Raw genomic sequence first — 13,251 nt, 5'->3', positions numbered from 1 at the left:
GCTCAGGCTTAGTGCACTGACAGAGTTTAAATGCATTTATCTACAGAAGCTGAAAACAGCCCAAGAACCAAGTGTTATAAATGTCTACAAGATTAATGTTGAAATAAGAAAAAAGAGGTGACTAAATCTCTGTATCACTGAAACAACCAATGAGAGGAAAAAATCCCTCCCTTTGCAAACTGTGCAAAGGGAAGGATTCTTATCAGTTGACATGTTTAACATCTAAAATTCTAATAAACTGTCCTTTCAGGAATTAATGTTTTAATCTATTTATTGCATAGAAGACATGAAGTTTGCCCATTTTAACCTTCAGTAAATAAACACAGTGGTGAATTTACAGGAAACCTATGCCACGTGATCACCTTTGTTTTAAAAATCTCATGGGCAAGTGCTAAATAACTCGAAGTTGAAAGCTGTTCCAAAGCCCAGCTGTAAATGTAAACTCCTGGTTCCTGTGGTAGAGAGGTGATCTGTCCTTTCACACCTCCCACTTCAGCCACAGTGTGTAGGTCTCTGCCCATTTGCTTTTCTCTGACTTATTACAGACTTAGGGCAACACAGGTGAAGTCTCTTGAATTTTAAACCACATTATTAAAGACTTAACCTATGAAAGACAGGTTACAGTTGTTTCACTGACAACTTCTCACCTGTGCCCAAATTAATAACTCATGAGCACCAAAAAAAGCTTCAGTATCTCACTCACATGTTTTCCTCCCCAACAATGCAGATAGCAGAAAGGATTTTCACTGTCTCAGTCATCATGTGGGGTTGCTTTGGATCAATTGCTCTTGACAGCAGCAAGAGGCTCCTCTCATCTCCTAGAATCCTTTGCAAACCGTACTGGCAGAAACAAAAAGCTCGTGGTGAAAAGGCTGTGCTTGCCTTGGAAACTCATCCCCAGCCTGAGATCCTGAGGGATTCTCCCAGCCCTCCCTCCCAGAGGGGTTTGGCAGCCCTCCACCAAAACCCCACCAACCCCCTGGCCATCATTGCTTGGGGACACAGGTCAGGGTCCCCAGTCTTGCACTGGAGGCTTTCTCCTGACAGAGAGAAACAGATTCAGCTCCTCAGGAGGACACCAGGACCTTGCAAAATCAGCAGCCAGCAAAAGACAAGTCAGGTTGTATTTTCTGTTTATATCTGAAACACCTCACAAGTAAGAAAAATCTGCTTTTCTCCCATTTCATTGGACAAGTTCTTCTGTGAGCTTTTTCTAAACTGACCAAAAGCAACTAAAAGTAACTTTGATGCAGTTTTATTTGCTGGGGAGGATACATAAATACAAGACTTCAGATTTTGCTATGAATAAAGTAAAATTACACATTTCACACATCAGCTTCTAGAAGGTACTCCTACTCTGTAAACCTGAGTAACCTGTGCTAGAAACAAATCAGATGCAACTTAACCTAACCCCTTACCCATGACCTACCAACTTAAAAACTGCAGCTAAAAAGAGATCAAATGCTACTCCATTTAAATCAGGTAAAAAGTATATTATATTAACAAACACGTATTAAAATCTGAATTTGGAAACTTTTTTTTTAAATTTCCAAGTAATTAATTTCCAAATTTACTTACATTGAATTTATACTATCATCCTCTCTTTACCAAACATTTTACTTCCAAAAATCAATAATATTTAACAAAACTAAGAAAAAATGCAGAAAGGTTCATGAAGAAGACTCTCAACAGAAGTAACACTAAATCTAAGAGCTGCATTCCCAAGGAGTTAAACACTGGATATAAAGCTTTCCTTCCCTCTCCAACATTTACCATGTTATATACATGTTGAACTCAAACCCAAACATGATCAAATAGGTGAATTTAAAATAATACTTACTTTATTGTTCATAAATGCTTTGAGGCACTGGATAAGTTTATGTTGATTCTTCTTATCAATACTTTCTTGCCTTGAAAGGAAAGAGGAAAATCACATAAAGAAAATGCTCATAACCTCCCCATCCCTCCCTTCAAATGATCCAGGTCCTTACTGTTTCTTGTCCAGAAGCTTTTCCAATGCATCCAACAGGAGCCCAAGACCTTCATGTCCAAAATTGTTAACCCAGCTGGGAAAAAAAAACCCAAAGAAAAATGTTTTTAATTATTTCTTAATCAAATGCAGAACTTGCAAAGCGATTTCTGTTAGTGCTCGTGCATCCCTTCACAGGCTCCACTCTGGGTCTCACTTCCCAAAAGATCTGATCAGCCATGAAGGCAAACAGTTCCAACAAGTACAAACTGCTGAAAACCACAGAGAAAGGTGAGGAGATACTGCAGCCAGCTGCAAACATCTCCCTGCTCCTGGTCCAGGGTGCTGAGAACACTGCTCTCTCCTGTCAACAAGCATTAGCATAATCACTCTGGTTCCCAAAAAAACCCCAAAGCCCACAACCCTCCTGCTGAGCAAAAACAGCATGATGAAAACTCCTGCAGAAATTGCTCTGCTTACCTGACTGGGTTGCTGGTTAGAGACACTCTCAGAGACTCCAGGCAATTAAGAAGTTTTTCATCTGAAATTCCAGACCGCAGTTCATGGATGTATTCTTGGGAGGACAGGGTACATTCGTGCTTGCTGTTTTTGAGTCCCCCCTAGCACAGAAGGCAGAATGCTGCTGAGTGTTTGAGTGATCAAACAGTGCTCAGAGGATAAAACAGAAGACTAATGTTTCCATATGAATTTCCAAATCATAGTACAAGTATTCAAGACAGCTGATTTGACTTGGATTTGTTATCAGTGGTTAATACTTCAGGTTTTAAATCATAGGGTTAATTATTTTTGCTGGAATCTTTTTCACTTTGACTAAAAGTGCATGTACTACAAATGGAATATTAAAATTTCATTCCATCCTTCAGCTGTATTACCATATTTAATGAGAGTGTATTATACCTCTACTTCACAACACTGTATTGGGAACAATCATAAAGAGAGACATACAAAAAACCCCAGTTCATGCAAATTCCTGAGCCAATTTTTGCTGTACCACAGTTCATGTTTGACCCTTAATAGAGATCTCTAGGGGATCTTGTTAGCTGCAAAAAAATCATACAGGAAATTTGACAAAGAGCTCCCTCCTGCTGAAGTGCCACTACAGAAGAATAACTACTTACACAGTATTTCACTATTAAATACCTGAATATCAGTTTTTAGAGCTTTAGTATTCAAACTCTTGAACAAGACAAAACATTTTTCCAAAAGGTGCAACTAATCTTTCGTACAGCTCTGACAACTTGCAGCAGGCTTATCTCAGAAGAGTGGTTTTGATTCATTTGCAGCTCCTAAAGCTCCTTAGCTCTGAAGGGTCTGCTGAAGAGAGCCTGATAAAGATGTCATGGGTGCAAAGGCAGTATCAAGTGCCTGTCCTAGAAGAGGATTTATATGCATTTGGGTTTAATTGTATCACTTCCATCACAAATATTCCATCTTTTGTCTCCCTTTCACAAAGCTCCACTTCTTCTGAAGCTCCTGGTTTGCTCTCTTCAAATCCTTACCATTCATTTTCCAAAAATACTCTAAGTATGGCTGATGACAAAATGACTTGGCTAAATTTAAGTTAATGACTGTGACCCAGGCAGATTCCAGGCAGAAACCAGAACTGTGTTCACAATGTACTTCCAGATTCAGAACAAAACCAGGACAGACTGACTGCAGTGAGACATCAGGGTCCTCTGCACTGTGTCAGCTTGGAAGCTGTTCCTTGCTGACAGGCAAAGCACCCTCAGCTGGGCATCACATCAAAGGGCCAAGGCAAAGGTGAGTAAGAAGGATATAAAGGGACTAGAATCAGTCATCATCAATGTCCTCAACAAAGAGATGCTCTTCCACCAAAAGAAAAAGGAATAAACGGGTGAGGTTATATTTCTAGGAGTAGGAGCTGATTGTAAATCAGATTAATACATCAAAAATCATCAAAATTCAGAAAAATCATCACTCTGAAGGACCATAAGGTAAAGAACTAGGGAAAAGGAACAGCTTTATCCCACCCGTTGGATGGATGGGAATCAGCAAAGTGCACATCACCTACCCAGTGCAGATCCAGCTGGGCACAAATGTCATTTCAGCCCCTCCCCAAAGGGTAAAAACGAGAACAGAAATGCTGCTAAGAGCCACAAGATGTACAGAGATGAGGCAATGGCAACTTCAATCAATGTCACTGCCTGTTCAGCTAGACCCTGAACAGCTCTCTAGAATGCAAGACAGTGGCTTCTCCCAAGAGATGAGTTTGTCCTTCCACTGCAGCCTGCTGCAAGCTCCACAGCAGACTCCAGTTCAGACTGGGGCAACCTCAAGTCTTTGCTACTCTTTGTTTCATATTTAAACCAAGGTGGGATCTTGCTGCCTTCTCTGTCTGTGCCACCCAGGCCATTGGTGAAGCACCTCTGCTCTGCCTAGTGCCTTATTTTCAGAAGAGCCATGACTCCCTAAAAAATAGATCAACAGTTCAAAAAGAACTGGCAGCCTGCTCTGCTAAGGCTCCTTCCCACTGCCTGCAGGACAGGCACATGTCTTCACTGGATCTTTAAAAAGCACCTTGAACTGCACAGCAATAAGGAACCAACTCCTCTTCCTCATCCTCCTCCTCCTTCAAAATGGATGGTCACTCAAGACAGCTCATAAAAATCCATTCTTGAAATCTTTCAGAGAGTTTTCAGCTTACCAGGATTACTTTGTTATTCCCTGCAATCAATGTCTCAGTCTCAATCCACTTCACCTCTAGCCATGCTAACTCCAAAGCTGAACCAGGTGCTACTTCTTTTATTTCCCTATTCAAAGAGAGTTTGACTGGAATACTATTTCTGAGAATTGCTATGTCTTTATATGGATCAGATTTTAATACAAACATTTCTCATTTACTTTGAGGTGTAAGGTCTCAGTGAAAAATGTTTTACAGGAGAACACCTAATAAAGATGGAAGCAAAATTGAAGTAGAAAGAAACTGAGGAGGGTTGGGTCCCACATCAGAATGTTCAGAGATGAAACCAATGCTCAGGAATGAAAATCTTAGCAATTCCTTTATGACTGGTCAGCTTCAGTGCTACAATTAAGGCAGAGAATGATTCTCTGATGCCAACTCAAATGAGAGCCTGCACCACACAGCAGACCCTCCAGTGCTGAGGATCCCATGTAAAATTCAAGTAAGTTCAAGCTCCCAAGTTCCCATGAACAGGGAAACCTCTTCTCTGCCATCTCTACAACCCAACAGCACTACCAGGAGCATCCCAGAATTCCTCCCTGATCTCAGTGGATCTGTAACTCTTGAAGGGAACAGCTCCAGGTGCTGGCAGAAGCAAACAGATCCTAAAGGATGAACCCTGGAAGAAGCACATGGAGTGCAAGAGCTCTTTAAGCAATGATATGCAAAGCCATTCACCAGGCACAGCACTTCTTATTTTAGTATTTAGCAAGTTATTTGCACAAAAACATGCTTTTAATGCAGAGTTGTTCTTGCTCTCTATCAGACCCTGAACTCAAAAGCATGGGGAAGAAAACATCTTAGAATTTCCTCCTACCCACTGTGGGAACAGCAGCTTGCTTTATTAGCAATATCAGCTTGCTTTTTTTTAGCCTCTCCACAAAGCAGCTGTTCAGGCTAATTCACACCAAAAGGAAATTACACAGCAGCAGGGATTATTTTGAAACTGGTTTTAACACACTGAACTGGAAAATTAATAATTTGTCCCCTCAAAAATCAAATACTTTTAAATACATAAGCACAATGAAGATGTTTTCCTCAATGAGGGGAAGAACCTAATCAGTGTGAAGAATTGGTGTGCACAAAACCAAAAAGTACTGGTTGAACATAAAAGTCTCTTTAAAGGCCACTCTGAATATAACAAAGCCAAGAGAAAAACATACAAGAATTTAGTGTGCAGGAGAAAAACCTAACTACATCTGATGATTGGGCAGTTTGAAGTCATAGATTGTTCTTTATTATTTCTACTACAGAATTTAATTACTGAATACAACCTAAGTAGAAAAGCCTGTTTTGGCTGTAATCAAAAATCAAGTCCATCCATAATTTAAAAGAACATTTTTGTTTTCAACTACTAATTTAAATCCATATGTAATTATTCCCAAAAAAAATCCTATATACAAGGAAACAAACTTGCTGAACTCACTCCAACAAATTAAATCAAGTATTTATCTATAATATTTGAATTCAATGCAAACAACATAAAATGTAGATGAGTCCTTAATATAAATTATGCTCTTAGTGATCTCATCTTAAACATATTGACCTCCTGAATCCTCTAAATCAATCTTATTGTCACATTGATCTGCTGAAGTTGGCATTTCCAAGACAAGCTATGAATAACAACAATTAGAACATAAAAAATTCCCCATCTAAACAGAATGAAGTAAGCCAAATATTGTCAATTTTAAATTTCAAGTGCCTGCCTTCAATAAAAGGCAAGACAAGCTCAAATTGTATTTGTTGCTCATAATGAAGAGATGAGCTCAGGGAGTTTGAAGTATTTGGAATCAGACTCCTGAAAACTTGAAGAAATCCCTCAAAAGTGTAAGCAATGATCTCATACTGGTAAAATCAACACGATTGAGGTGGTTGACAATTATTTTGATAAAACAAGGATTCAGTTGGGCCCACTGAACTTTTACAACCCAGATAAAAGTCCAAACTATTCCAGCCTAATCTCTAAAAAGGGAAGTTCATAAGAGAAAACAAAACTCTCGTGTTCGTACTCACCGGAACTTTACTTCCGACTATCTGCATGCAGTGGTCAGCCAAGAGAGGTTATTGTGTAAAAAAGATAATAATAATACATAAATAAACACAGCACAGAACTTAGTAGGATGTAGTTGCACACACATTTTTCAGTGTTTAATCATTAGTAGTAGCTACATTCTTTTATTACTTTATCAACCTGTTCAGGGGTTAGAGTTTCTCTACAGGAAAACAGCAGCTCTCCAGGAGGAGCAACCATCTCAAATTCTTATGTTTTGCTGCTGAATCTGCAGTATTTAACACATTTACCTACAAATAACTAAATACCTGTCTTGTCAGCTACATCTTGAAAGATTAAAAATGCCAGTTGTGAAAATTATCAGGTCAGATACTTTACATATGACACTGAGAGCACACTAATGGCATAGTGACTTCCTTGTATGTATAACAACTGCTTTTATTAGGGAGCTTTTGATCTGTTTAGATGATGTCACCACTGAATTTAATTAAGCTTTCATAATCAAAAACATAGCCTACAGTTATAACTCCAACTTGCATTTCAGAATATCTCACATGACATTTTTATTCAACTGCTCAGTATGGATGCTTTTAATTACATGGATAATTAAGCAGTGATTTTCAGAATGCCATCTCCTCTTTACCATGGAACAGCATCTCTATATTCATGAACTAAAAGGTGCCTTGCCCCAGAGGTAACTGCAGGCAGGCACACATCTGTGCCCTGTTCTGTCACCCTGCACAAATGCCCAGGCTGCTGGGAGCACCACGGACATCCAGCAGTGCAGCCTCTCCTGCTCAGCTCACCTGCAGCAGGCTGCCAGCAGCCAGCCCACTGCACAGCCACCTTCACCTGCTCACCACTGCTCTGCTCTGAGATCTCAGTGGGACTGACTCTGCTCAGCCTCCACCTGCTTCATCTGCTATTCTTTTCTCTTCCATTTTTCCTTTAAGAACTCTTTCAGAAATAAAAGTCCCTGCAAGTCTTTCACAAGCAACTCTTCTCTTCCTGAAGAAGTTTCCCCTAGAAGGGCAAGAAGAGATTGCCATCACCAGACAATCTCCTCTCCTAATCTATTATCTCCTCCTCTCACCAACGTTCAACTATTCAGTACAGCACAAAATGTCACTGGGGTCACTTCTGAAACAGCATTTCAAGCCTTCACCAGTTCTCAGGTATAATTTCCATGGTCAACAATCTTTCTCTTCAAGTGAGAGAAGGAATGAGAAGCACAGAAAATCACTTCCCATGAAAGCATCCAGCTCATCAGCTTCTACATGTCCTCCATAGCCAAGGAAAACTTTCTGCACCCAGTGAAACCCAAAGTTCCTTTCTCAGAACTCTGAAGAAAAGTGTTTCAGAAAAGCATGGTCAACATGCTGCAGCCAGCACACAGGCAGAGAAAATGAAGCACCAAATTGAAAATCATTTGGTTAAGACAACATCAGCAAATGAAAGTGATATTTTCACATGAAGGGAGGGAGCTCAAAAGCCTAATTAAAACAAACATGAAATGAACTGCAAGAAAAGTCACATCAACTGTTAAATGTTTTGTGAGCTCTAAGCAGAAGGTGCAAGTATTTGCAGTGTAAAAAAGGAAGACAGATAATTATCTGTGACAAAAGAAAAAGGTAGGAAATTTAAAGACAGATCATTTTGAATGCAACCAGCATTTTCATGGAAGACAACCCTGAAGAAAGGAAAGTTTGACAATTCATGATGCAGTAAAGATTGTGTAGGGCTTGAATTCATTGAGCAGAATAGTAGTTGCACTAAACAGAAGATGAAATTACAAGTGAAAATGAGGTTGGGCACCACCATAAGATCCGAATCAACATTTTAAAATTAACCTATGTATTTTAATTTCTTTTTTTTAACGATCAAGATGCTAGCTATTTCAAAGTTAAATTAGAATAACATGACAGAAAGGCAATGTGTATTTCTGAAAGATTCCATTCAAATGCTGTGATTCAATTGCAAGGAGGATGTACTGAAGCACACAGACTTTAACATGAGTTGTTTTTCCTCTAGGAAAAACACTTTGCAATGTGTAAAATATCCACACTGGTGCTGACTTAAGCCCAAAGTGCACATTCATGTACGAGGACCTTTCAGGATGACTTGGTTTTAAATTATTAGTACATTTAGGCAATGTCTTCCCAGTTCTGTGAAGGTTCCCATGCTGCAGCACACATGGGGAGCAATGCAATGCATGAACAGTTCAGCAGTGAGCCATGCAGTGGGAGCCATGCTTTCCTTACTCAGCTGCACAGTTCTGGGGCTGCAGGCAGCTACATTTCAACTGCAGTGTGCATGAGAGACATCACCGTTGTTCAACTACATTTTGGGGAAAAAATGCAAATACTTCCATTTCTACTTTCTACTGCTTCACTAAAGCTTTTCTGCATACTAAGAAAAATTCCAGATTTAATATTGATCATCAAGTGAAGATAAAAACCTTACAAAGCATAATTAACACTTCCCAAAGACAGTCTAGTTCATAACATTCACTGCCTAAGCTTGAATAATTCTCCAGCCATTTGTACATTTAGTTGGGCCATGCTTAAAGCACTGGATTCCTTCCAGCAGACACTAAAGGACTGTGGATTTCTTTAAGATGAACTCATGCAGGAACATCACTCCTCTCAGAACTTAAATCACCACTTTCATTACCATTTCAGCACCATTATAACACAAACTTCTCCTCACTGACGTTTATAATGTTTCAGGCAAGGCATTTGCATAATAATTGCATGTCATTGTCATCTTAATTTTTGAAATTCAACTCTGCAGAGGTGATTTTCAAGGTCAACAAGTCAACTGTACTGCTTGCAGTCTATGCTTAAAGATCACTTAGCCAGACACCAACATAATCTTTACTTATTTCTAAATTTGCCAGAGTCAATTTAAACACACACAAAGCAATGCTGCTGCATTTTATAACTAATTAGTACAAAAGTTCAACTGCAGAAAAACTGCAGCTCTTCACTACTTGAAATTTTATTTCTCTACCCCAAAAATGTTGGTGTGTCCAGCCTTCAATTTCCTTACATTTCTTGCATACTAAAGAAGACAGGCTTGAAAAATTCTGCATGAAGGGTTAATCAATCAACTAAATTACAGAGAATAACCAACATCAATGAAAAGTCAAAACATTTTTTCTATTCAAAATGTAATTTGGAACTAGCTTTCAGACCATCCTTTCACTAAAGGAGTCTAGCACATAGATTGCTACTGAAACCACCAAGAAACTTTGGGTACCAAAAATTCTTAAGACAAATTGCACAGAAATATGCTCAGGTTCCATTCCATGACTCTACATCACTGGATTTGCAATTTCTTACAGCTTCCAAGAAAAGACCAAGTTTTGACACTGCCCAGCAAGGGAAACTCAAACTAACTCCATTTAGATTGATGCAGCTGCAACATTCACAAGTGTGTTAGTAACACACATTCTTTTTTTTCCTACCACTCTTGGATAAATCCAGATAAAAAAATTCAAGTTTCAAGCTTGAAAAGGCCAAGACTGCAAGCCAGGCTCCTTCCTCAGGTGAGTACTTACGGACTTGGCAGTTGCAGAAATGTACTGGACAACCATCTCCCGTTTGGTGCTCAGGTCTTTGTCTCGTAAAGGAGCTTTACGTTCCTCGTTCAGGTTCATGTCCTCCTGCAAAGAACCACAGCAGGAACACATCTCAGGATTTTTAGCAGTCTTTGTTCTTTTTAAGCTACTTTTGTTAATTAATTTTCAGACAAACAGAAGTGACTTTTTCCTGTTTATCTGTGCTTGTTTGATTTTGCCCTACATGATTTTCTCATTTAATTCTGTCACCTCCAATGTTCATTGCTTTTGAGACTTACCCAAAATTTAAACTGCCTCAAGGGGAGTTAGCAGTTGGGAAATTTGGCTCAAGAAGTAAAAGCAGAGGACAAGTACAACAATTCTACATCTCAAGTTGATGCAGAAGTGCCAACTCTTGAGATGTTCCGGTGTTTTTAGTGAAATCTCATCACAGTGGACACCATTCCTGCACTATCTAATCAGAGGGCTGTTATTACATGGATTAGCAGCTTGTGGAAGGGATAGAGCTGAAACTGTTCCAACTGATGTATTTAAAACAAGCCTGAAAGTCAAAATGCTCTGCTAGATTAAATCTATTAAGACACTTCTTTGAACTTGGAAAGAGATGAAATACAATGCAGTCGTTACCAGCCATGACTAGGCTTGCCATTAAAAGTCAAAGTAATTTCAGACTGGCCCCTAAGAGCAGTCAATGCTCCTGCAGTCAGCACTGGTGAGCAGCCTTGTCACAGAACTTTAGTGTCTGTGAGACAGACCTATTGTCTGCTTCAATTCCCATTACTTGGAAAAGTTCAAAACTAATCCCTTAACAAGCAAATCAAGCAAGAGTTAATTAACACTCATCCAATCCTTCAAAAGGCATTCGCAGCTCCACTGAACAGAGCAGAGCTACCCAGTGGAACAGGACAGTTCTCTTACCATCATTTTTTCAAAGAGATCCATCACTTCTTTCTCTGATAAGTTCATGCAGCGCTCATCAACAAGTGCCTGGGCATGTGGGATCTCACTGATGGAAGGCTGAGAGTCGATGGGGTGCTGAATGAGAGGCTTCTCTTTCTTCACACCTGATTTCCTGAAGCTTGTGATTCTGTCACGCTGCAAAGACATTCCAAAATAAGCAGAAATAGAAAGAGAGAAAAGCAGCCAGTTGGATGGCAGCAATGCACATGTTTTTAGTTAATTCAAGCAGCAGAGTTAAACTGAACTGTAAGTAAAAATACTCTAATGTTTAGAGATTACTTTGCACAGAAAGACAATAACAGATAAGGTAAACTCATGACAGGTCACATGCAAAAGGGATTTAAATAATTCTCACTGATCCAAAATTGCACCAGCTAGGTTAAACTCTTAGCACTTGAAAATCTTCAGCTCATCTTCTCCCATTACTAATTATCCTGATAGTGAATAAATATGGTACCACAAAGGTCATGGCCACTGTTCCTTCCCCTGAAGAGCTGTAAGTCTTTGGAGGACAACTGAAAAAAGCAGCATGGGAAGGAGGTACTCACAAGTTCATCAGGCTTATAAAACATCCTGCTGAAGTAAAATCAAGTTTGTAGAGGAATTAATGCTCCAAGCAAAGCTCTGAGGAGGAACTCCTGGAATTAGTGCTGAGCTTTAGAAAAGCAGGTGAAGGGCTGCACCCCTGGTTAAACACACGGCCAGACACTGCCAGGGCTCTCGGGTTAGGGCTGACACCAAGCCCCACTCCTGGGCTGGAAGCATGCTCAGTTACTGGGTTAATGTTGGAAATAACCAGCACCTTCCTTATAAGGCCATTTCTGTTGTATTTGTAGCACAAAACTCCATGCTGAATAAACTGAATTTTTTGATGTAATATCTGTCTTTATTTTTTTATATACATACATATGAATGTTCAATTTGAGAACATCAGGCATACAGCAATTTTCCTCACACAACTGCTTGCATCCACAAATACTCCTGTATTTGTTTCAGGCACTCAACAGCCTTATGAAGATGTGCTTTCATCTAACAGCAGCTTATGTAGGGTTACCAGGATCACTCAGAGCAGTCACTGTCATCTCCACCAAAACTTGTAAACCAAAATTAATATTGGCTACAATAAAATGAGGTCTGAAAAGTCTGATGGAGACAGACTTTCGCAAAAATTTTGATTCATTTGCAAAAATTTTGATTCATTTTAGATTAGTGAGTCCAGAGTGGAGACACTAGAGCAAGAGCTGCAGAGTACACAGAACTTTGTTTCTTTTTTTTTGTTGTTGTTGTTCATTGTTTTTGTTGTCTATTTTTGACATCCTACAAGATTACCTTAAATCTGTGAAGGAAAGTATCCCTAGATAAGCTGCATTCCCTTTGAATTTCTTTTTTTTTTTTTTTTTTTTTTTTGAGGGACGGGTGGTACAGGGGTTTTCTTCCTTAGATATTTTTATACTTGTGGACAGAAGCACAATACCTATAAGGATACTGTTAATGTCCTCGACAAAGCAGGAATACAACTTTAATCCATTTTCTACCTTATTAGAATAGTTGAAATTACACTTTTGGGAACTAAAATTAGGGCACAGCCTGGTGAAAAGGCCAAGGATATGACAAAGCCTGAATTGTAGCCAATTGTAGCCAAGTGCAGTTTTATATTGACCATTCAACAGTCACAAAAAGTCATTTAAGATCCAATTGCAGCACACTGTCTTCTGTTTCAAGTGTAACTCATTAACACCAAATTTGTTCAATGAGATTGCTGGTGAGATCACTGGAAAGACACAAAGCAATCTCCTGTGTGATTTCCAGACACCATTTCCTCATTTCAGATGTGAGACAATCATTAACTAAAGAAGCAGTCTGGCTTTATTTTGTGTATATATGTCATACAAGGCTATCACTTTAATGAAATCAGTTTTGATACAAGTTTCTGAAAAAATACTTTGGAACCAGTTTCAAAGTAGTCAGTTTATCAAGTTAGTGCTACTGAACACACACTTGTTCCT

The 13,251-nt window shown here is 39.2% G+C and overlaps 1 protein-coding gene across 4 annotated transcripts in view; it reads right to left on the bottom strand.

Annotated features, from left to right (window-relative positions):
• Positions 1-13,251, bottom strand: part of DIAPH2 (diaphanous related formin 2) — a 172,026-nt gene that overhangs the window by 142,138 nt on the left and 16,637 nt on the right. For 3 of the 4 annotated variants that reach the window (XM_059859301.1, XM_059859303.1, XM_059859304.1), the window contains 7 exons: positions 11,204-11,380; positions 10,265-10,369; positions 6,705-6,725; positions 2,450-2,589; positions 1,992-2,066; positions 1,841-1,910; positions 704-840 (listed from right to left, as the gene is read on the bottom strand). In XM_059859301.1, coding sequence (XP_059715284.1) covers positions 704-840; positions 1,841-1,910; positions 1,992-2,066; positions 2,450-2,589; positions 6,705-6,725; positions 10,265-10,369; positions 11,204-11,380 — 725 coding nt within the window. The remainder of the gene's footprint in view (positions 1-703; positions 841-1,840; positions 1,911-1,991; positions 2,067-2,449; positions 2,590-6,704; positions 6,726-10,264; positions 10,370-11,203; positions 11,381-13,251) is intronic. The other variant, XM_059859302.1, reaches the window with a different exon arrangement.

This window comes from Haemorhous mexicanus, chromosome 14, assembly GCF_027477595.1.
Source record: "Haemorhous mexicanus isolate bHaeMex1 chromosome 14, bHaeMex1.pri, whole genome shotgun sequence".
Classification (NCBI taxonomy): Eukaryota; Metazoa; Chordata; class Aves; order Passeriformes; family Fringillidae; genus Haemorhous; species Haemorhous mexicanus.
This window is presented reverse-complemented; position numbering and strand designations above follow the sequence as displayed.